General features: G+C 35.0%; 2 protein-coding genes across 2 annotated transcripts; one reads left to right on the top strand and one right to left on the bottom strand.

Moving 5' to 3' along the window:
• On the top strand, nt 1–772 carry LOC132191254 (major pollen allergen Cor a 1 isoforms 5, 6, 11 and 16). Its single transcript, XM_059606198.2, has 2 exons — nt 1–225; nt 312–772. The coding sequence occupies exons 1-2, from the start codon at nt 42–44 to the stop codon at nt 608–610; spliced, it is 483 nt and encodes a 160-aa protein (XP_059462181.2). The 5' UTR covers nt 1–41; the 3' UTR covers nt 611–772.
• A 5,806-nt stretch (nt 773–6,578) lies between these two features.
• On the bottom strand, nt 6,579–24,857 carry LOC148587710 (uncharacterized). Its single transcript, XM_088512774.1, has 4 exons — nt 24,525–24,857; nt 23,434–24,423; nt 23,252–23,308; nt 6,579–7,424 (listed from the first exon to the last, which is right to left on the bottom strand). Exons 1-4 carry the CDS (start codon nt 24,795–24,797, stop codon nt 6,579–6,581), a joined length of 2,166 nt encoding a protein of 721 aa, XP_088368900.1. The 5' UTR covers nt 24,798–24,857.
• Nucleotides 24,858–25,212: the final 355 nt, after the last annotated feature.

Below are 25,212 nucleotides of genomic sequence, written 5' to 3'. Positions count from 1 at the left end.
CTCCTCTTCCCATATTCTTAATTCCTTAGATCATCATCATCATGGGTGTTTTCAATTACGAGGCTGAGACCACCTCTGTTATCCCTGCGGCAAGGCTGTTCAAGTCCTATGTCCTTGATGGCGATAAGCTCATCCCAAAGGTTGCACCTCAAGCTATTACCAGCGTTGAAAACGTTGGAGGAAATGGAGGGCCTGGAACCATCAAGAATATCACCTTTGGCGAAGGTTAATTTATTTACTTTCTATCCATATATATATTCTCCATCGATCCCATCATTCATTTAACTTGTGGTACATTCTATTTCCTTCAGGCAGCCGTTACAAGTACGTGAAGGAGAGGGTTGATGAGGTTGACAACACAAACTTCACATACAGCTACACCGTGATCGAGGGTGATGTCCTGGGTGACAAGCTGGAGAAGGTCTGCCACGAGCTGAAGATAGTGGCAGCCCCTGGTGGAGGATCCATCTTGAAGATCAGCAGCAAGTTCCACGCCAAAGGTGACCATGAGATTAATGCAGAGGAGATGAAGGGTGCCAAAGAAATGGCCGAGAAACTTTTAAGGGCGGTTGAGACCTACCTATTGGCACACTCTGCTGAATACAACTAAACCTCGTCTTGTGTCTTCGCCCAATAATAGCTTGTACGTGGCTTTCATGTTTTTTTTTTTAAACTTTGTTTTCTTGCTAATAAAGGAGCTTGCGGTTGTGTTCATCTGCTTGCTGAAGATCGATGTTGTAACTCGGAAGAATGCAAATTTAATGTTGTATTACTTTTTGCATATATACAAATAATGGAAAGGATAACATCATTGAAGTTCAAAGTTTTGAATGATTGAAATTGTTAAAATAATATGAACGTATGATCTTATTTGTAGGAATCTCCTGTTAGTGTGGATATCCAATGAAGGCCAAAAGCAATGTGATAATGAGAAAATGAATTTTTGACGTACGTTCTTCTCATTATCAAACTCTATTTATAGAGTTAGACTATGACTCTTCATCAAGAGTCATACCTTGTCACTTTATTATTACCACCATGGAAGGTTGTGATTGGCTATGGGAATGACCACACTAGTTATGGTGTGATCACCCTTTAAACCATCATCTCCCACTTGATCACACTTTAACATTATGTAATCTAGTTGAACATTATCACCTTGGTACCAAATGTAATTTTTATTCATGTCAACTCTCATCTGTTTAATTTACAGCTCGGCATTAGATTATGACATTTTATAATGTATATACAATTTTGTCATCTTATCTAATCGCACATTTTTCCATATATTTTCACACTGCTAATATATTAAGGTGACTTAATTTCGTTTTTAGCTAAACAAATGACATCAATTCTCTGTGGTAAGGAACACTGGTTCACACCTATTCCACAATTGACGATTTCAGCCATACACAAAACTATGTGCTGACCTGCACTGATATTTTTTAATCAAGTGTTTCCTTGATACTTCTTATCAGTGTCTTTTACACTATAAGATCATATTTATATTACCAACTTGTAACATAATGTTGCTCGGTGAACCTTACATTTATGAAAGTTGTAATATTATTTCTTAAGTGTTTTCTGTTTATTACCTAACCAATTATTCCCCTTATAAAAACAGAATTGCACAAAATTGTTCATTCATGCGTCCCTGAATCCTTCCACTTGTGCTTAAACATATATATAGCTACCACCTAGGTGTTTCTCAATCCCATTGTAGCTACATGCTCTTTGAATTTTTCCAAAGACAATCCTTTGGTCATATGATCGGCTACCATCTCTGTTGAAGGTATAAATTCAATTTTAATTTCCCCTCTTTCCACTATATCTTGAATATAGTGATAATTTACATCAATATGTTTGCCTTTGTAGCTTTGTGCTCCACTTTTTATTAAAAAGATAGCAGACTTTTTGTCACAAAACATATTGACTGTCTTACTATTTAAACCTAAATTTAAACTTTCTACAAAACGTTTAATTCACATTGCATTACTTATTGCTGTGCTGCGTGATATATATTCAGCTTCCATATTGGATTTTGCAACGCAATTTTGTTTCTTGCTTAACCAAGAAATAACTATTCCACCAAACAAGAACACATACCCACTTGTTGATTTTCTATCATCAGCGTCCCCAGCAAAATCCGCATCTGTGAATCCTTTAATTTCTAGATCACTTATGCCAAAACATAAACCCATGTTTTTAGTACCTTGTAAATATCTAAATATACATTTTACTGCTTGCCAATGTGTCTTCCCTATATTAGATTGATACCTGCTTACTAATCCTACCGCATAACAAATATCAGGTCTTGTAGTTGTCATTGCATACATGAGATTGCCCACAGTTTGGGCATAGGGGATAGATTCCATCTCTTGAATCTCTGTCTCATTTTGAGGACACATTGATTTATTCAAGTACTAACCTCTTGAAATAGGTGTTTTTAGAGGTTTATATTTATCCATATTAAACCTCTTAAGTATCTTTTCCAGATATTTTTCTTGATCCAAATATAATAATTTTAAATTTCTATTTCTAGAAATTTTTATTCCTAAGACATAGGTAGCAGTACCCATATCTTTCATTTCAAATTTGGATGACAAGAAGGATTTTGTTTTATTTATCATATCTAGACAGTTAGCAGTTAGCAGTATATCGTCTACATATAATGATAATATTGTTAATTTATTATTTTCATTACATATGTAAACACAGTGATCTAGTGGACTTACCTCGAAACCAATTTCTAGTATTGCTTGATGGAACTTCAAATACCATTGCCTCGAAGATTGTTTAAGCCCATATAATGACCTTTTTAATTTGTAGACTTCTTCTCCATGTCCTGTGACTTGAAATCCTTCAGGTTGTTGCATGTAAATTTCTTTTTTTAATTCTCCATTGAGAAAGGTTGTCTTAACATCCAACTGATGTAATTCCAAATCCATTAAGGCTACAATGGACATGATAATTCTCACTGAAGCGAATTTTGCCACAAGTGAGTATGTGTCAACGAAGTCTACACCGGGTTGCTGAGTAAACCCTTTAGCCACCAATCTAGCTTTTTACTTTTCAAGACTTCCATCATCTTTGAATTTCTTCCTTAGAACCCACTTGCATCCAATTGCTTTTCTTTTGCTTGGCAATTCCGTGAGTTCGCACACATCATTTTTCTGAATTGATTCAAGCTCTTCTTCCATAGCTTTAATCCATTTTTGAGCATCATGACTACTTATAACTTCTTTAAAATTTGCTGGATCTTCTTGCAAATTTATATCATTTGTACTTAGCACAAAATGATCTTTGAGTGTGGTTGATGGTCGTCTTTGTCTTTTACTCCCACTGTTTTGATTACCTATATCCAAATTAGGTGGATCTTTGGATTTTCTCTTGTTCCCACTATTCCGAATGTCTGTGTTATGTTCTTTTTCTTTCAAAGTAACTTGTGGTGTTTGACATTCAGAATCTTCTTCTTGTAGAAGTCTTATTTCATCCATTGGAGTAATTTGATTGGTGTTTTCTAGAAATGCAGCATCCCTGCTTTCTATTAATCCCTTATCTGGATGGTAAAATCTATATCCACTACCATTTTCTATATAACCTATAAATCTGTATTCTTATGTTTTACTTTCTAACTTATCCCTTCAGGGTTTTGGAATAAGTACATGTGCCTTACATCCCCACACTTTGAGGTTGTAAAAATTTGGTTTTATGCCTGTTCAATATTCATAAGGTGTAAGAGGTTTTGATTTGATTTTTATTCTATTAAGAATATATGCTGCAGTGGATAAAGCCTCACTCAAAAAATGAGTGGATAACTTAGCATATGCCATCATGGATCTTGTCATATCCATTAAAGTTCTATTCCTTCTTTCTGCAATTCCATTTTGTTGAGGCTTATAAGGCATTGTATATAAATGTCTTATTCCACTTTCTCTGCAGAAGGAATACATGGCTTCATATTCACCTCCCCTATCATTATTCAAGTTTTTAATGGACATTCCCAATTGGTAAAGGTAATAAAGTATTCCATTCCTTTATGTGTTTTAGTTCTTAAAGGACCACATATGTCAGAATGAATTACTTCTAATAATTCTGATGATTTCCAGTGTTTTGAAAAAGATTTACTGATCATTTTTCCATTAATACATGATTCACATATATTAAAATCTTCAGAATTAATTATAGGTAGTAATCCACTCTTACTCATTCTTTTCATTTTATTTTTGTTGATGTGGCCTAATCTTAAATGCCATAAGAAAGAACTATTTTCAGACACGTATCAATACTGTGAAATGGGATTTTTATCATCAACTTTGAGTAAATACATATTGTCTATCTTTACACCCTTAACAGATATTTTTTCCTTACAAATATAGACCTTCCCAGATTTAAACTTAATCCCATATCGTTTGCTATCTAATACGGGAACAGATATTAGATTTTTCTGGATATTTGGCACATATAGAACAATATTTAAAACAATGGAAGACCCTTTAACAGAAATCTTACATTTTCCTTCGCCTAGCACATCACTGTAAGTATTGTTGCCCATGTACACTCTGTGTTCCCCGACCTTTTTCTCTTTGAAATCTAGGAAGAATTCTCGGTCTCTTGTAATATGTTTAGTTGCTGTCGAGTCTATCCACCAAGAATTTGAAGTCGGTTTTGCCATCATCACTTTAGTAATGGTCATAGCTATTTCTTTCTGTTTCTTGTCACCGTTGTTCTTTGGACAATTTGCCTTGAAATGCCCCATTTTGCCACATTTGAAACATGCTCCTTTGATTTTATTTTTACCTTTTGGCTTACCTTTCCATTTCTTTTTGAACTTTCTTGGCTTGCCTTTGAATGCTGGAGCACGTGAAGTCTGAGTATTGATTTAAGCCATCATAAGGTTGCTAGATTGTCCTTCTCTCCTTCTTCTTTTCATCCTTTCTTCTTCTAATACAAGCAAAACTGGTAAGAAAATTATGGATACTTCTTTTCCATTATAGGTCAGTGATGTTATCACATGTTCCCAAGATAGAGGAAGACCATTAAGTATTATGGTTACTTGCATTTTGTCGGATATTGGATGACCGATAGATGCAAGTTCCTTTGCAATGAGTTCCATTTGGTTTACAAAGTCGCCCACATAGTCATTCTCACTCATACATGCACTATTATATTTATCTAATAATAGTTGTATGTGAGTATCAAACCTAGGGCCATACTTTTCCTCTAATGCTTCCATTATTTCCTTAGCAGTCTCGTATCCTTCAAAAAGTGGGATGATATTATCTTTCATGCTATGAAGGAGAGTGGCCTTTGCCATTAGGTCATCTTCCATCCATTTTTCCTTTTTCTTTACAGCATCATCATTTTTCTCATCTTCTACTTCAGGTCTTTTTGATGTGAGAGTGTGTAAATTTCTCTCATGCGTCAGTACATAAGAGATATGTCGTTTCCACATTCTAAAATTGATTCCATTAAGGCTTTCGACCTTTGAGGAATCTATACTGCTTTTAATAGCCATTTTATAAAGTGGATATGATAAACTTTAATATAAATACAATTATTTTTTTACTATTACTGTAATGTATCAGATATTACTTGGATACACACCAACAGAAAAATTAAAAATGTATTTCTAAGTTATTACAAACCGACAAATAATAAAAATAGATAAATTTTTTTTATTTTTTATTTTTATTTTTGAGATCAGTTGTCTCTAGGATAGGTCAGCCTTGCCTGGTAATCATTCATGCAGGCCTTGTAATACGGACGGTTTGGAACTACCGGTATGAACTGGTCACCTCTTGGTGGAAGTGTGTATCGATTGTTGCCCATTGGCCACAATTTCCTTGGACTTTGCTCAACTGTCCTTACGATCCTCAAAGGACGTGGACTCCTCAAGCGTCTATCAGTTGAAATCTCGGATTGAGCCAAATCTGGTATAGTGAACTCCACTTCCTTATGCTTTGTAGGTGACATCCAACTTGGACGAAAAAACCTCTGATTAGATTGCCTCTGACCTTGATGAGAAGACTCACCCCTTTCCCAATTATATTTTTTAGAATTATAGTTTGAAAACCCTGCAATACTCTTGCCCCTCAAATTAGCTTTTCAATGCTTTTGAAATAAGTTAAATTGAGGCTATATTGAGTGAGAACGGGTCAAAAAACTAACTTGAGGTCGAAAATGGTGGTATTTGCGGTACTGTTGAGCAAAACCGGGTCGGATCCAACCGGAATTGGGCGGGTCGGGTCTTCGAGCGTGCCACGCGCCTGTCACGCGCTGCCCAGGTTTGGCGCATGGCGGGTTGGACACGCGGGTCGGATCGGATCTCCATGTCAAATCGGTGCTCCGGATTGCAATTCGGGTCTCGGGTCAATTCTAATCCGATTGTGTTGGGCTGGAAATGGGCTTGACCCGATTGGGCTTGGGCCCTTTTTGCTTGGGCTAGGGCCCTCAATACTGATTTCCAAGTCGTATGCTTCCACTTGAGCCCGGTTCGGGTCACTTCTTGGGTCGGGTTGTGAAAATCCAAAATAGTGTCATTTTTGGAATTATCCAAAACGATGTCGTGTCGTTTTTCATGCGCCTGTTCGAGAGTTCGGATTTTGGTGTCGTGTCAGTGTGAAACGACGTCTTCCCTGCTGGGACTGTAGACTTTCTCTGATGAGAATGAAACGGCGTCGTTCCTTTGAAGTGGAACGACATGGAGAGGTTGGGGCGCGCCCCCTTGGAGACGCCGAAATGGCGTCGTTCCGAGGGGTAATTTCTTGCGCCCTTCGGTCAGATGCTTGATCGGTGTCGTTCCAGTTAAATGGAACGATGTCGTTTGGGATATCTGACGCAGGGGTGTTTTTTCCCCCTTCCCTATTGATCAAAATGGTGTAGTTTTGATCAACAGTGGTTTCTTCTCCAGAAAAACTCCCGAAACAATGATTTTTTGCAGGAAAAATTTCAGAATTATTTTCTAAAAAATCAGAATTATTTATTTCATCAACCCTAGAATTACTTTCTTCCCAAGAATTATTCCCTTCCCAAGAAGAACTAGAAACCGCACCTTTGGTTGGGGATGATTCACCAACAACGTCAAAACCCGGAGGAGGAGAATTTTGGCTTTGAAGATCCACCGAAGGAGATGCATCAAACTGAGTTGCAAAGGATTCCTTCCAGTATTTTTGTTCCAGTAAATAGCATTTCTTCAAAGTTGAAAAATCTCCCGTAAATTTTGATCCACCAACAGTAACTTTAAGAAGTTCTTCATGTGGGTTTGAGATTATCAAATGTAGATTATAAAATGTCACAGAAGATGCCAAACCTAAACTTTGTTTGTTGATGGTTTGCAAAATTTCCTTCATGCACTCCCTATTTTCTTCATCAGAATCTGGTTTTTCTTCTTTGTCTTCCATAACCTTAACGCTCTGATACCACTGTTAGAATAATATGAACGTATGATCTTGTTTGTAGGAATCTCCCGTTAGGGTGGATATCCAATGGAGGACAAAAGCAACGTGATAATGAGAGAATGAATTTTTGACGTACGTTCTTTTCATTATCAAACTCTATTTATAGAGTTAGACTATGACTCTTTATCAAGAGTCACACCTTGTCACTTTATTATAACTACCATGGAAGGTTGTGATTGGCTATGGGAATAACCACACTAGTTATGGTGTGATCATCCTTTAAACCATCAGAAATTTACTGAAGAAATTATGATATACGACTTCCATTTTTTTTTTTTTTTTTTTTTTAAAGGAAAGGGTTAGATGAATTAAAAGACGAAAAAGATGAGTGGATTCCCCAACAAGAAGCCCAAATCAAAAATTACAGTACAAAAAGTACGTACAAAAAGTAAGAAATGAGCCAAAAAATTATATAGTCCAATTTAAATGAGCTTAAATGGGTGTATTAATTGAAAGGGTATCAATGAGTGGATGTCTTGATAGGACGAGAAGTGACATTTCTTGAAAAGTTATAACGGTTGGTCTTGGAGAAAAAAAGTACATACATATGCTTGATAGACCCGATATGTTATTCATGCATACTTAAAGTATTCAGTTTCCTCTGTAGAAAGATAATTTGTTCTCTTCACTTAAATTTTTGGAAAAAAAAAAAAGTAAAATCAGTCATTTTGGTTTACAAATAAGTTTACTGTGGTATCAAAATGTTTTGAAAGATCCCTGTGGTATGCATAAATAACATATTAATTCATGAAGTCAATTTCATTCAAAAAACTTGATGGATTTTGTTAATGTGTCACGTCATTAGAGCGAATAAAATTATGGCACTTGTCACTAGCTCATAATAAAAAGTACATAAATTAAAAATTTATATAAACAGACCATGAGGGTGGCTGGAGCCACCATTTCCCCCCCCCCCCCCCCTAAAAAAGTACTGTTTTTAATGTTTTTAATAGTTTTTATTTTTTAGGTTTTAATTTTTAATTTTTATTTTTAATGAGGCATTTGGTCATTGGTAATTTTTTATTCGTTTGACATGGAATCATGTTAACTTTTTAGACGAAACATTGGACAACGTATCATTTTTGTTTTTAGCCATACTTGAGGTACCATCTACGATACAAATTGAAATTTTGGTAAAAAAATAAAAATTTTAAACTAAAAGGGGTAAAAAGCAATTTCACGCAATAAAAAATAATATTACATGTCGTACCTATCAGCGACAATTGATATGGGTCATTGTTGATAGTCAAGATGGCCCAAAACCTTCATCTCTGATTTCTTATTTATGAAAGACGAGCAATTTGTGTCGTAACTGATAGTTATAGTATTAGCGATGATTCAAAACAGTCATCACTAATACCCTAACTATTAGAAATGACGACAGTTTTAGTCGTTGCTCATTGTTAGATTATTAGCGACAACCCAAATCTATCGTCCCCGATACCTTTTGTTAAGAAAAAATGAAAGAAAGAAGAGGCTTGTATGTAATACTTATCAACAATGACTACTTTGAGTTGTCGTTAATAGTTAGATTATTAATGATGACCCAAATTTGTATTTAAATTTTGTAATCTATTTTTTGAGTTTGAGTTTCCATCTTTTATGTTTTTCTAATTGTTGTTACTACTCTCCTATTGTTACAAGTTTTTTAAAAATGCCATAACAAGTTCTTATACCCATTTTTCTTGTAAAACCGAGAACGATTTCGAAAGGCGTTCAACGCATCCTTGTTCTCCTTAAAAGTTGCATGATAATATGTTCTGCACTTGGATGTGCCTATTTCTAAACAAAACCAAGAACGTTTTCAAAAGGTTTTTAGACACCTCTTTGATTCTTTGTATTATGTTTTCCTGTGATTTATGTGTTTATTTTGAGCCTAGGAAGGAAGATACCAACCCATAGCCTTGTATAGAAGCATAGGACCCATTTTAGGGACTTCTAGCCAAAAACCTAGCCCCTGGCCGAACGGTCGCCCTAGGGAGCGAGCGCTCGCCCAAAGAGCGGGTCATACGCCCCTTAGTCCCTTTTTTGTGGTACGAAGTTTAGTAGCCTTTTCGTTAGATGGAACCTCGTAAAGTTCTCTACAACTTCTTATAACAATTAGTCGTCTTTCGTTATAGGAGGGATTCGTGATGTCGGAGGAATCGACTGAGCGAATGAGCTAAGTAAACATTTACGAACACTTTCCTTAAAACGTTGGATATGTGAGCTGACTGACCACGCATATGATATGATCATGTCTAATTTTTGTAATAACTTGGAAACTGCTTTAATAACTAGTTGATAAAATGTATCGTATGACATGGTACATCGGTACGTGCGAAATAATGGCCATGGGCTTACTATATAGTGGCGTGGGCCACCCAAGGTCGGACTCGGTCGGGCAACTAGTGTTATGGACAGTAGCGTATAATAGTTGGAGCACCGGCATTGTATTACAAGTCATTCGGCACAACACCAACCCTGCAGGGAAAGGGTAATGTCTCGGGTAGAACATATATTATAGTTACGACCTATAAAGCATTAGTTTTCTACATTAAAATAATTAAACGATTGTTGGCCAGGAGTACACCACCTTTTATCAACCAAACAATATTTTCAAGGTATATTAACGGATACAACACTTCCTTTAACTGTTTACCAAAACTGCACGTTTATTTCTGCTTAATAATTGGGCTCACGTCATACTCCACTGTGAGGTTTACTTACTAAGTCGTTAGACTTACGTGGTTATTACTCTCATAGGGAGCTTGTTTCTAAAATACAAGAGTGCTATGGTTGTCACGACATACTTTGCTTTGAAATTTCATACTATTATTAGGTTTGCCTTATATTATTAGTTGCACAAAGTCTTTAATTTGAGAATTATACTTGTACCTGTAATGATTAATAGATTTCTTAGATTATTTCACCTTCCTATACATTAACAATGATGATGCTTAGAGGGCGATCCCCCATTTAGCCACCAATTGGTTAAATTGGGGTAATTGCCATTACCCTTCCAGGCTGTTCAATGCCAGTTTTGGGGGCTTTACACCTGTGGAGCGACGATCATCCCAATTGCTAGCCCAATCAGCATATGAGTAGGCTTAGATGGAGTATGAAGGTGAACTGTAAAATCGGAGACCAAACTGAATTGTGTGCTTTAGGTACAAAAGCAGGTGCTTGACAGATTGCCAATGGATGTCTGTGGGTTTGTGCATAAATTGAGATAGTTTGTTCACACTAAAGGAGATGTTGTGGTGCGTAATACATAAATATTGGAGAGCTCCAATGGTGGTACGATATAATGTTGGGTTAGCAAACAAAGTACCTTCAAATGCAGAGATCCGTGGAGGTGGCCATGGGGGAGGTTGTCGGTTTTGCCTCAGACATTTTTGCCCGCTTCAAAATATCCAAAATGTAGCGATATTAGGATAATATAAAACATCACAAGACCAAGGGATCACTTATATATATATATATATATATATATATATATATATATATATATATATATATATATATATATTAGGATAATATAAAACATCACAAGACCAAGGGATCACTTATATATATATTAGTGATGACCTATAACAGTCATCGATGATAAGTATTGCATTTCGGTTTTGTTAGTTTTCCAACAAAAAATGATTTTTCAAAAAATAATTTTCATCTTTTGGCGCCTAAGAAAAATGTGACGAATAGTCGAAGAAGGTTGACGACTTCCAGCGACCTCCAATTAACATCCAACAAACTCCAGCGCTGGCCTAACAGTTTGAGAATGTGTCACATTAGAAGATAGCAAGAATTCCAAGCCTCCTCATTCTCCAAGAACACTCACAAACCTCACAAACTTTCAAAAATCAATCAAGCAGTAGGGGTGAAAAGGAGGTTGCGGTTAGCAGTTATTACCAATAACTACTAACAGCAACCGCCTAAGCGGTTACTAAATTTCATTAACCATATCCGATAGGCGGTTAGCCGATAGCGCTTAGCGGTTAATAAACATATAATCGCCCACTATAACTGCTTTTTTCAAAGTTTAGCCTTTGGGCCAATTTTCGGTTTTGGGCTTTTTCTCTTATATTCCACATTGGGCGAAATTGCTCCAAAATGAGCCCATATTGAAAAATCTAAAACATTTGACCCCAAATTTACATTATTTTACATCTACTTGTACTTTTTTTTTTTTTTTTTTTTTTTTTTTTAAAAAAAGGTCTTTAAACGTAAATCATAACTTGTTAAGGATCCAAGTTATACTAATTAAAAAAAAAAGAGATTATATATATATATATATATATATATATATATATATATATATATTAGTGATAATACATTAATACTTCAATTGTAGTTATAAGTCACACATTGTTTATTTCAATGTCAATTACTTAATTTCAAATTATATGAATCACATTATCATTTTACATGAATATTATGATTAATTATTTGAATTTAATTTGACTCATATGATTAAATATTAATCTTATACATTTATATTATTCAATATGCATATATGTATAATTATAATTTATAACATATATGGACTTATAAGTTTATAATATACATTACAACTAAGTCTTTGGGTACTTAATTGTTGTATTAGTATGAATTTGTATACTTATGAGTTATATCATATTATATATGTATAATTTGTTATTATATAAGCATATGATTTAATCTTTAATTAATCATATGATAGAATCATATAAATTATAGTGATAATGCATTAATATTTCAATTGTGGTTATAAGTAACACATTTTTTAATCCAATGCCAATTACTTAATTTGATATTATATGAATCACATGATCATTGTACATGAATAATATGAATCATATGATTAACTTGATTAAGTATTTTAATTTTCATTGAATCATATGATTAAGTATTTGATTTTATACATTTATATTATTTAATATGCATATATGTATAATTATAATTTTATAACATATATGGACTTAATTATAAGTTTATAGCATACATTACAACTAAGTTTCTAGGTACTTAATGAATTGCAGAATTGTTATTAATCTCAAAGAGAACAATACAATCAAGGAATGGGATGAACTTCTTTCCTGCTGAAAATATCCCAGACACATGGTGGATTTTCATTTATCCAACCAAAAAGTATCTATGATATGGGTGGTAGCCTCTCTAGCTAGCCCATGAGCAACTAGATTAGCTTCCCTAAAAACGTAATTAAACTCTGGCATGCTCAACAATTGTAGACCTGTTTACCTGTTTGGATGTCCTCCACAAAGTGGCCATAGCTACACGAGCAACCCTTTTGTAAATTCATTGCAGTAATGATTTGCAAAGCATCTCCTTCAAATATCGCATTTTGTCCAAGCTCTCTTCCCATAATAAATGCATGAGTAGCAGCAAGTGCTTCAGCCATCATCGGTTCAACTTCCATCTTGAGTGTCATACTCCTTGCCGCTAAACATCTTCCATTACCATCACGAGGAACAGTGCCCAACCCAACCCAACCCAACCTTTCTTCTTATTAACCGCAACGTCCCAATTTATTTTGCCCATGTTGTTGGGAGGTGGCTACCACCGTGCATTGCGCCAGGCCGGATCAGGTCTATGTTCTTCTTCACTGCGATTATTCACTCTCTGGAAATCCTCCAGATTTGTTCTAGCCAACTTTGCTAGTTGAGTTGGATGTTAAAACTCTCCACCATGTACTACCGAGTTTCTACACAGCCATATATTTCTTGCAGTAATTGCAGAAAATTTTAACACCCAAATCAATTTTATCACACTGGGTTATCATCTCTTCACAGACTTGAAGAAAATTTCGTCCTATGCATGCCCCTTTTTGCATTGAAATTTAGCCACTCCCCCATACATCTTTGGCTGATGGACAGCTCCAGAGAATGTGTTCCACTATCTCTTCTTCTAGTTCACATATAGGACAAAGTTTGTTGGGTACCACCGCTCTATGGAACAAATTATCTTTGGTAGGAAGGAGATTTTGGCAAGCCCTCCACATGAACATTTTAACCACACTGGGCACATGAAGTTTCCAACACGCCTTAACTTCCAAATACCTGATTCCTTACAGGTCCCCGAGCCTCCACTTCTATTTGACACTGTTGTCTCCATTGCTATATGGTATGCACTACGCACACTGAACTCCCCATTTTTAGTAACCCGCCATATTAATCTATCCTTTGGTTGAAAAGGACTTAACGGGATAATGTTGAGAATTGCCTTTGCCTCCTCTTCAAAGAAAATAGCAGATATAAGATTCACGTTCCACTTTTTTGTATCCCTATCAATAAGCTCCGCAACACAAGCACCTTCCCATAACACAATTCGTGGGGATTGCGCAGAGAAAGTTTTGGATAAAGGTAATTAATTGTTGTATTAGTATGAATTTGTATACTTATGACTTATGTCATATTATATATGTATAATTTGTTATTATATAATGATATGATTTAATAATTAATCGATCATGTGATATAATGATATGAATTATAATAATAATACATTAATACTTCAATTGTGGTTATAAGTAACACATTGTTTAATTCAATACCAATTACTTAATTTGATATTATATGAATCACATTATTATTGTACATGAATAGTATGAATCATATGATTAACTTGATTAAACATTTGAATTGTTGTTGAATTATATGGTTAAGTATTTGTTGTTATACATTTATATTATTCAGTATGCATATTTGTATAACTATAATTTATTACATATATGAACTTATAAGTTTATAACATACATTAAAACTAAGTCTCTAGGTACTTAATTGTTGTATTAGTATGAATTTTTATACGTATGACTTATGTCATATTATATATGTATAATTTGTTATTATATAATCATATGATTTAATCATTAATTAATCATGTGATATAATCATATAATTATAATGATAATACATTAATACTTAAATTGTGATTTAATTATCTCAAAAAAATTGTGATTTAATGGTCAATTGGTCATGTTATATGTATAAATATTATTATTATTATTATAAAAATATATAAGTATATATTATATAATAAAGGCGGTTAACGGTTAGCGGTTAGTGGTTAGCAAAAACAATAACCCCTAACCGTTAATTGCCTAGGCGGTTAGCAATTTTGTACTAACAGATTTTAAGGCGTTTAGCGGTTAAGGCGGTTAGCAGGGGATTAATAACCGCCTGCCTTTTCACCCCCACCAAGCAGGGTTTCTCTAGGGCAACACAGGCTAAAATAAGGGTTGAGGGTAGTATGAGCGTGGGTTTATATAGGGGAAAAAGCTGAGAGCGCTGTAGAAGAAATTCTGAAAAGGTGTGAGCGTTCGTATACTATTGTGTGAAGCACTCGTGTACTATTCACAACGGGTTAAAAATGCTTTTCAGGCGTACAATTTGGGTATTATCCAATAGTTTGAAAATTGGTGAACAAGTGTTCGTGTACGGTAGTAGCGAGCGCTCGTGGACTGTTCACAACAGATTAAAAATGTTCAAATGTACGATTCTGAAAAGGTACGAGTGCTTGCGTACTGCAGCAGCAAGCACTTGTGTAAAGTTTACAAAAGGTAAACAAATGCTCAAATGTACGATTGGGTATTGCACAAGGGGTGTAATACTATTCATACGAGAGCTCATGTGGTGCCCAGGGCGAGCGCTCGGCCAGTGAGGGTGTTTTTGGTTTTTTGGTTTCAAAAGGTCTTAAAGGGCTGCATTCATTCAAAGAAGGTTTTGGTCACTTGGTTTAAGGCTTTGTTTTAATGAATTATTAGCTGGTTAAGTAAGAAATCTTTAACTTCTTAAAACTATGATTTGTCGAGGTATTACATTAGGTGGCTACAGTATATTTCTGGGTGACAATCTGGTTTCATGGAGCTTTAGAAAACAACAAATTGTTGCAGGATATAGCACAGAGGCTGAGTACAAAGCACTCTCAAACATAGTGGCTCAACGCTTATGGATTCTTTCTTTATGCTCTGAACTTGTTCTGAAATTCACGCAAGCTCTCACCTTGTAGCATGATGACATTGGAGCCACATATTTATCATTGAATCTAATAGGTTACTCGCAAGACACTTACCATCAATTTTTTGTCCAGCAAGAACCAACTAGTAGACATTGTCACAAAACCACTATCCTCCAATAGGTTTGGATTTCTTCGTGACAAGCTCAACGTCACTTCCTTACTGTTGAGTTTGAGGGGGCATGTTAAAGACATCCACACTGTGACCAATTTAAAGACTGAGAAGATGAAGACTCCTACAACAACTCAAGATAAATCTTCTGATAATGATAACAAGATGTAATGTTCAAATCTTCACATAGATAAAAACTTATTGTGTATTTCAAATCTATAGTGTAGATATATAAATATGACTTGATGCATAGCAGTAGTTCACTCCAACACAACTTGTGTATTTAGATTTAATCTCTCATGTAACATTCTCATTATAAATACAAAACCTATACCAAGGTTTGGTAAGGCAGCAAGCAATTTATACTCTTAGATTTTATAGGATTTAACATAATATTCTAACGGATGGTTGAAATTATTAACTTAAAAAAAAAAAAGAAAGATAAATGCAAAATGAGTCCTTGTGATTGGCCTAAATTACAATGCGATATAAAAAATAATCCAAAATTCTCAAGGATACAACAATTTCGTCCCTATTGTCAAATTCCGTCTAAACATTTAACAAATTCCTTTAGTGTGTCATGTCAGCACCAATAAAATAATAACATATGTCACTCTTAATAAAAAAATTATAAATATAAATATATAAAATTAAAAACTTTATTTATTTTTTTTTTTTTTTATTTTTTTTATTTTTAATGTAAGTGGTGGTGGGGGAGGGGTGTGGCCAACACAGGGCCGGCTTGATAGATTTTGGAGCCTAAGACAATATGTTTAAGTGGGGCCTTTTTCTTATACTTAAGTATTAATTATTTTATATTTATTTTAGGGAAAATAATACTTTACCCTCCAAAAGTTTGGGGCGATTTTCAATTCGACCTCCAATGTTTCATTTTTTGCAATGCACCCCCCCAAACTTTCAAATTTTTGCAATTCGATCAATTTTATTCCAAAATTCCCATATTGCCTGTAATTTTTTTTTTTGATTTTTTTATTTTAAAAAAATTGGGGGTGCAAAAATGGCCAGGAATTTTTCTTTTAATATTTTTTATAAAAAAAAAAAAAAAAAATTTTGGGGTAATATGGAAATTTAGAGATAAAATTGGTCAAATTATAAAAATTTGAAAGTTTGGGGAGTGCATTGCAAAAATTGAAACATTGGAAGTCGAATTGAAAATTGCCCCAAACTTTGGAGAGGTAAAGTGTATTTTTCCCTTTATTTTAATATTGATATTATACATATTTTTATTAAAAAATATATTTCATACTTTTTATGATGCATAATTACTGATTAAGTTTTATAATCAAGTTTTCCAGCATCTCATTTTCAATTGATAATATGCATAATCCATTTATTTTTTCTTGTGACATTGTTGATCTTAGGTAGGATTTTATCGAATTTAATTTTGAAACAAATTATTTATGCATAAGCAACAACAACATGTATTGTCAATCAAATTTTATAAGCGATACATTTAAAAAAGAATCAAATATTTTTATATAATTTAATATGTCAATCAAAACACTTTCTTTTATTTGTAAAATTTTAGTTTTTAATTACTTATTAGATATAGAATGATTTATCACTTGATTTAAGAATCTAAAATAATAAGACTTAAAAGAAAAATGAGTGTTCAGAAAAATGGAAAGCTATAAATTGCAATTTATAGTGGAATATGATGTCGAAAAAAAAAAAAGTGGATGTTGAAAAGTCATTGAAATTGTAATTTTATCTGTTATGCAGAATGAAAACAATTGGAGTTTTATGCTCTCTGAAAACTTCTCACTTTCTAAAAATTTATAGATGTTGAGACTTCCCATGAATATGAATAATAACTTTCAATCCATAATTACTATTACCATAATTAGGGGTCTTAATTAAATACTATTTATTAACTTTTATCATATTATATCCTTAAATATTTTTTTAGAAAATGTACAATTATTAATTGTGGCCTTAACTAGACAGTATTAATTATAATCGGTTTGCCATATTAGTGCCGAAAACGGATCTTCTCCATTTCAAATGAACTGGAGGGCAACCATTTAGTGCATTTATGAGGGTAAATTTATCCAAAAATCTTCATTGAAATGGAGAGGATCCTTCTCCGTTAGTACCTTAAAATATTTTTTTTAGAAAGAATCTCATCTTTACCATTTTAAATCCTTAAATTTGTTTTATTGAGAAAAAATATTTATTGTATAATTATTAGTTGGGGGCCTTATTTAATTGAGGGCCCTAGGCGACCGCCTAGCTTGTATAGGGCTTGAGCTGCCTCGGGGCCAATGAAAGACTTAGCGGAAGACTAAGGTAACTAACCAAAGGGCATCGTATTTGATTTTGGAAGGAGAAACGTCTTCGTTTTCTACCCAAAAGATAAAACAAGCGCCTAGGTTAAAAAGAAAAAAAAAAAAAAAAAAAAAAAACTCCACAGAATATTTGAGTGAAAATTCTTTGATTTGAAAATAATTCAATGAGTGAGTTTTACATAATAAGCTAGCATATTTATAGAAGAGAAATACTTGTAGAGAAAGTAAACTCAATCCTAGTAGCAATAGAAAACCTAATCCTAATAAGGAAAATAAAATAATTAAAGCAAATTTAACCATATTAAGTAAATGAAATAAAATAAAATCCTAATATAGAATTGACAATTAATGGAAATTGCGACAATCTTTCCTTTTGTACTTCCATTGCCTGATAATATTGGCGTCCCAATCACGGCCACACCTATCCTATGGTGTTATAATATTGGTGAAACCTATCTCTCGGTTAATCCTGTATTTCATGCATGTACAAAGCACATGAAAATTGATTTTCACTTTGTATGTGTTCGAGTAGCTGACAAGACAATTCAGATTCGTTAAGTGGTGCTTGAGCATTATCAATTATAGCCAATTGTTTTAGCAATCTTATAATTTCATTTGGAGTATTCTTGAGGGTTGTGGTTGAGTTGGTTCCCGGCTGAAGTGGTTTTTATTTCTTTATTTTTTATTTTTTAGATTCTTGGTGTTTGTTCACTGGGTTGGTCGAATGGGTTCGGACATTCTTGTTCGAGGTTTGATACAGACACAACACAAATCCAACTCAAGGCCAACTTCTCTCCTACGTGTAATTTAATTAATTAATTTTTTTTTGAATTTTAAACCAAATCAATCCTCTCTAAAAATCAAATTTAAAATCTAAAAATCAAAATTTCAGAAATCTAAAAGTCCTCTCTCACTCCCTCGCTCTCCCTCCCTCCCGCGCTCACCCTCTCTCTCCTCCGGCGAGTTCTTTGGCCACCGGCGAAGTTGTCCGTCCATCGCAAGGTTTCGTCCATTGTCACTCTCACTCCGGCGACGTCTACAGCCACCGGCGAAGCTCCTGCCTCTCTCTCACTCCTGCAAAGCTGAAGGCTCTCTCTCTCCTCCATCGGTGGTAAGTAATCCCTCTCTCTCCTCGATATTCAAAATCTAGGGCTTTATGATTTATGTGTATTAGGTGCTAGAATAGTGTATTAGATTTATGTGTACTTAGGGTTTAGATTTCTGTTTTTTTTTTAGGGAAATCATATATAAAATCCTTAGGTCAACGCGCTTTTTTTAAAAACTCCTTGGGTATTTTTTTTCGGAAATTTAATCCCTGGGTCACTCGAGACTACTTAAAAACTCCCTACCGTTAATTTTTGTTAACTTCCGTTATTTGAGTTAAACGCACCGTTTTACTTAAGTCCACCTCAGTAGAATTTTGTATCCTACGTGTTCATATTGGACACGTAGGATATAAAACTCACCGTTTTGGACCATCCAAAACGGTGAGTTTGGCTTAAAATTGAGGCCTTCTTCTTTGAAACTCTCAAGTTTTATACGGTCAAAATACAAGCCTTCCGATACACCTCAAGCGGCAACCCACCGACGCAAACGCCACCGACGCAGACCCCGCCGGCGACAGTACCCACTGGTTAAATCACCCATTCCGGCGTCACTTTTCAGGCTAGGTTTCCGTCAAATCACAATATTTTGAATCGGAAAAATCTGGTTTCGACGAAGGTATTTTCCGAAATTTCTTTGTGGGTTTTGTTGATTGACTGAAATGGAAGCCTTTAATAGTTGTTTTTTGAATTTTTTTGTTGTGTTGGAAGCTTTTGGTTGAAACCTCATCCCCAACCTGTTGTTTGTCCAACATCTGTCGAATATTGCGATTTTGAGCCAATATTATTGTTGATTGGCAGTGGGTGGTCCACCTTGGTTGTGGTCCTGGAATGAGACAGTTGTTTTTTCGTGTGAACTGGCAAGTTGGTCAAGGGGGATTTTTTCATCTGTATAACTATTTATTTGATTTTTTTGCTTCTCTACTCAAATGGTGGATTGTCGAGGACATGAAAATAGGAATTCTTTGTGCATAGTTTACGCCAGCATCATCATGCTACAATTGAACAGTATTTTTTGAAATTTTGGTTTTTTTTTTTTTTTACCTAATAGTTCATGCCATACTTTTCTATGCATGTATTTGTTTTTAGGTCCTCCAATATTTTTGCCACCTTTTTAGTTGATAAGAAGAAAGGTCAATTACTGGAAGAAATGTTAATCATATTAGTATTAACATTTGGAAGAAAAGTATTTTTCAATGGAGAAAAAAGTGGTATTATTGTTGGGATATGATAGATTGTGGTTGGTTGGGTTTTGATGACGTCGTAAATTTTTTTAGGGAAGTTTCATCATTCTACAATTGAGCAGTATTATATACGTGGTTGGATGTTACGGCTAATTTCTTTTTATTGCATGTTTGATTACACTGCATATTTGCATGTTTGTAGGGAGCCGCCTATGCTCATATACCATCTCCAGCTACTACACTAACAACTTAGTATTGTTTAGATTACAAATTGAGCTGTACTATTTCTGCAGGGGAATCACATTTTAAACAATGTGATTATCTTTTGTTTAGGGTTTATGGTACATTTTTTTTCCCAGTATTGTTTAGATTACAAATTGAAGTGAGAATAATTTTTTGGGAAGCTTGATTTTATTTTTCTTTTATGATCTTGATTATTCTCTCACATGTCAGTTATATATTGTTAGGTTCATATTATAAGATGAACAGGAGGAAGAAAGATTTCGGGATAGGATACAATGAAAGCGAATTCTACGATGGGAAGATGAAAAAGGTTTGTGAATTTTATTTAGTGAAACCCATTAGGGAACTGTGATTACTTCTAATAATTGTGGGTTTTACTGTAAAATGAACAGTCAATGTCGTCGGCATCTATAACATCATCGGTGAAAGAGGATATGGAACCTGTGCAGTGTAGGTGCGGACTTACAAGCCCAATTATAACATCCACTACTATAAAAAATCCTGGGAGGCGATTCTATGGGTGTGCTATGTATGACCGTAAAAAGGTAATTGAATTTGGATAATTTGGTTTTAACAAATAGTTATTACTTCGTACTTGTTCGTAATTATCAGATTTTTTTGTGTAATTACAGAAAGTTGGCCAATGTCGTTTTTTCCAATGGTATGACGAAGAAACTTGTGCTCGCGGAAGGGAGGTCCTACCTGCGTTGTATAAACAAGTTCATTCCCTGAAATGTGAAGTGTCATTACTTAGGGGACAACTAAAGATCCAAACATATTTGTTGGTTTTTTTGTTGGTGATTTGTGTACTGTTGATTTGTCTAAGGTTGATGGGGCATTGAGGCATGAGAATGAGGCAATTAGATTATTATCAGTGGAATAGACTATCTATTTTGTTGTTGTCAAGGATATTGTTTACTGAGCTATGTTGTCCACGTGGATATATGGTTATGGCTTCTATGTAACAATTATGTAAAAATCCAGACGTAATTATCAGGTTGGCTGATTACTTTTTTGGAACAACTATTTCCATGCATTAGTTTTATTTGTATGCGGCGATTTATGATTATTTGTATGTTGCTCTTAAGTCTGAAATATTGAACCCTACAGTAGAATTTGCAGACAGAATTAATTTTATCTGTCCACTAATACAATCTGGAATTAGTAATTGCCATGACGAAATTCCAAAATATAATTCAATATACAACAGTGCACGTTTAATGCTTCATGAACAACATTGAATTTTACAAGCACATAAAGTCCCAAAATGAATCCCCCAATTGTTTTTTATATTACAAACATAAAACAAAAAAAGCCGACATATCACTTGATTATGAAATAGGTATACGGGAAAAAGGCAAAATCAAGAGATCTTGTAAGTGATAAATGTGATCATTGTGTGGCACCACTTCCTCGGCTTCTTAGTACACGTGTAGCCCTACGTGTACTACCATGATGTGATGATTCCGCTGCTGCTTCCGCCTGTGGTTCATGTTGGGATTCAAAGAATGCGTTAACAAAAATAATAATTAAGACAAATTAAAAAAAAAAAAAAAAACCGGAAATCATTGTGAATATTACAAATTAAGCACAAGTATATGAGTTTTTTAAGTGCAAAAAAAAACCGCAGACTAATTTACTAAATTACAACACCAATTTCAGCAAACTTTTAGATACTAGGGGGCAGCTATGGAATCATCGGGAAATAAGAGTTTTCTTAATAAAAAAAAAAAAAAAACTTGAATTTTACCTGTGACTGAGTAGCCCTACGTGTACGTACACTTGGCTGTGATGACCCGGGGGCTTCTACCTCTGTCTGTCGTTCATGTTGGGATCCAAAAAATGCGTTAAAAAAAAAAAGGGGGGGAGTTTTCTTAATCACAAAAAAACTTGGATTTTACCTGTGACTGAGTAGCCCTACGTGTACGTACACTTGGCTGTGATGACCCGGGGGCCTCTACCTCTGCCTGTCGTTCATGTTGGGATCCAAAAAATGCGTTAAAAAAAAAGGAAAAGATTATGAAGCATTTCCAAATAATTATTATATTACTTCTACAAACACTTCTTTAAATAGACAATTTTCTAATAGAAATCAAAGATTAAAGCACCCTCCTTAACCTTAAACTTAAAGCACCCTCCCAAACTTCCAGCTTAGAGTTAGCTCCCATTACTTATTGATTATATTTTTTTGATAACTAGAGTTAGCTTCTATTATAGTATCATCAATGTTTTCTGAAAAAATGCATACACCATCGGACCTTATCCTAAATAGCTATACTGAGTTCATCCATTACATAAGCAAAGACAAAATCACATCTCAATAACCAGTTTCTATTATAGTAAACTTAGCTTTTTTTTATAACAAGGATTATTGCTGGAGATGCAGAGCAAAATTAAAAGTTACAAGCCAACAACAGGACAAACCAATATTAAGTTATACCTTTTGGTTTTTCCTCATTTTAGAATGACAAGTAATATATATATTTTTCATTTTTTTGACAGCCGTAGAATTGAAGAACTTGGTGACAATATTGGGAATTAATGATGTGGGACACTTGTATGGTGATGACTTAGGACAATCCATTGGTCGCCACATACACTTTACAATGCTGCAGCTCAAAGCAGCTTATTGAATGCACTTCACACTAACCCAAATTCGAGCTTAATTTAATTGAAATATACCATAATCTCAACCAGAATTGTGAATAGTACCCACCACCAATTTTAGCAAACTTTCATATATTAGTGAGCAGCTATGGAATCATCAGGAAATAAGAGTTTTCTTAATAAAAAAAAAAAACTTGAATTTTACCTGTGACTGAGTAGCCCTACGTGTACGTACACTTGGCTGTGATGGTCCGTGGGATTCTGCTTCTGGGTGGGGTTGAGCTTGTGATCCCTACAATAATTTAACCAAACATTCAGACAAATACCAATAATAATTATTATATTACTTGTACAATAATAATTAAGTTAACAAATTTTGGAATATGAACCTTATGTTGTAAAATGTATTTGTTTTACCTGTGCTTGAGTAGCATCTTTTTTCGGCTTATATTTCTTCGGTTTCCACCTCTTCCGGTCTGGGTTCAAAGGTAAATGACAACCTTTATAATTATGCCCTAAACCCCCACAATTTCCACATTTAACAATATATCCACTACGGGTTAGCTTGTAGGGGTTAGTTGGCTCATCCACAGCCTTTCGCCTACTAATCTTTGGTCGACCAGGAGCCCTTCTAATGATAGGTGGCTGGATTTCATCGCATGGATCATCAGCTGGCCATGTCTGTGGACCTTCCATGCCATACACTCGAGCTGCATATCCTTGCATATACTTGTCCATCTTGTAATAATCATCCAAATAATCCTCTGGTTTTTGTTTATGCATGTAAATTGCAGCACAAGCATGTGAGCAAGGGATCCCACTCACCTGCCATCGTCCACATGTGCATGTGCGATGATCTAACCGGACTAAACGCCGTGGCTCGTATATGTCCTCGATTTCAAACTCCAACTCATTCTGCCACCGACTAATACAATTCCTTGCACCACTTTTTGACCTCTCCAATTTTTTCTGGATCTTTGGGCATATTGTGTAGTGCGTCGACCGGATTCCATTCCTTTTCTGCTGGAAGCGTGCCATTATTTGCAGACGAATTTCTTCAAGCATAGTCAGTATAGGCTTAATCCTAGCTTCCTTAATCCACGCGTTGAAGCTCTCGGCCAAGTTGTTTAATAACATATCACTTTTGGTTTGGCAGTTGAAAGCATGTCTGGACCATGATGCCTTCGGTACACCACTAAGGTAATCGTGTGCACCTTTATCCATTGACAATATATTCTGCATGTGATGGTCAAACGCATAAACATTGGCTACACGTGCAGCCCCCCACAACTCATCCTTCATAGCTTTCCCGGTGTAGCCTTTCGCTTTGAGGTTCGCATGTAGATGCCGAACACAAAAGCGATGCTCAGCATGTGGCAACACAGCCTCAACTGCAATTCCAAGCCCCTACACACATAAATTTATGTTAAATTATATGGAACAACATAAAGGAATAAAAGGAATAAAATAACACAATAAGAACATAAATAGTATTTTACACTAAATACCTTCTGTCTGTCAGACATTATAGTCCAACCAAGTCCGCCTTCTGGCCCGCATAAGTCCTCCAATAAAATGGCAATGAACCACTGCCATGAATCTCTTGTCTCTGCCTCAGCCACAGCAATTGCAATGGGGAACATGTCGTCGTTGCCATCCTTGCCTATGGCACACAACAATTGCCCCCCATATTCCTCCTTTAGATGACAAGCATCTAAACAAATTATGGGCCGACAACCATGTCTGAACCCCTTCTTACATGCATCAAGACAAATATACATCCGCTGAAAGAATACTCCATCTCTGTGTACAAAAGCACTACTACCAGGGTTCGTGCTGAGTATTGCCATTGCGTATCTCCGTGTGAGGCGATATTGCTTAGAGTGCCTACCAAAAACTTGATGCAATGCCTCCTTCTTCGCTCTATAGCAACGGTCAATAGGAACATCGATGTTAAGGTCTCTCTTCACCCTCTGTTTCAATGCATATGGTGTCCACGTGGGGTCATCCTTGAAGTCCCTCTTATAAGCACGAACAAGATACTCAACATCGCATCTGGAGTTTTCGTACTGATTACCACAAATATGAATCGGGTAGTACGTCTTAATTTGAAAAGAAGTCCTGGTAGCATCAGTAGAGGCATGAATCCTCCATGAGCAATGGTCTAATTTACAGACTGCACTCACCCTACTCGTG

Source organism: Corylus avellana, chromosome 2, assembly GCF_965113065.1.
Source record: "Corylus avellana chromosome 2, dhCorAvel1.hap1.2, whole genome shotgun sequence".
Classification (NCBI taxonomy): domain Eukaryota; kingdom Viridiplantae; phylum Streptophyta; class Magnoliopsida; order Fagales; family Betulaceae; genus Corylus; species Corylus avellana.
Note: the sequence above shows the minus strand (reverse complement) of the source record. Positions and strands in the feature narration are given on the sequence as shown.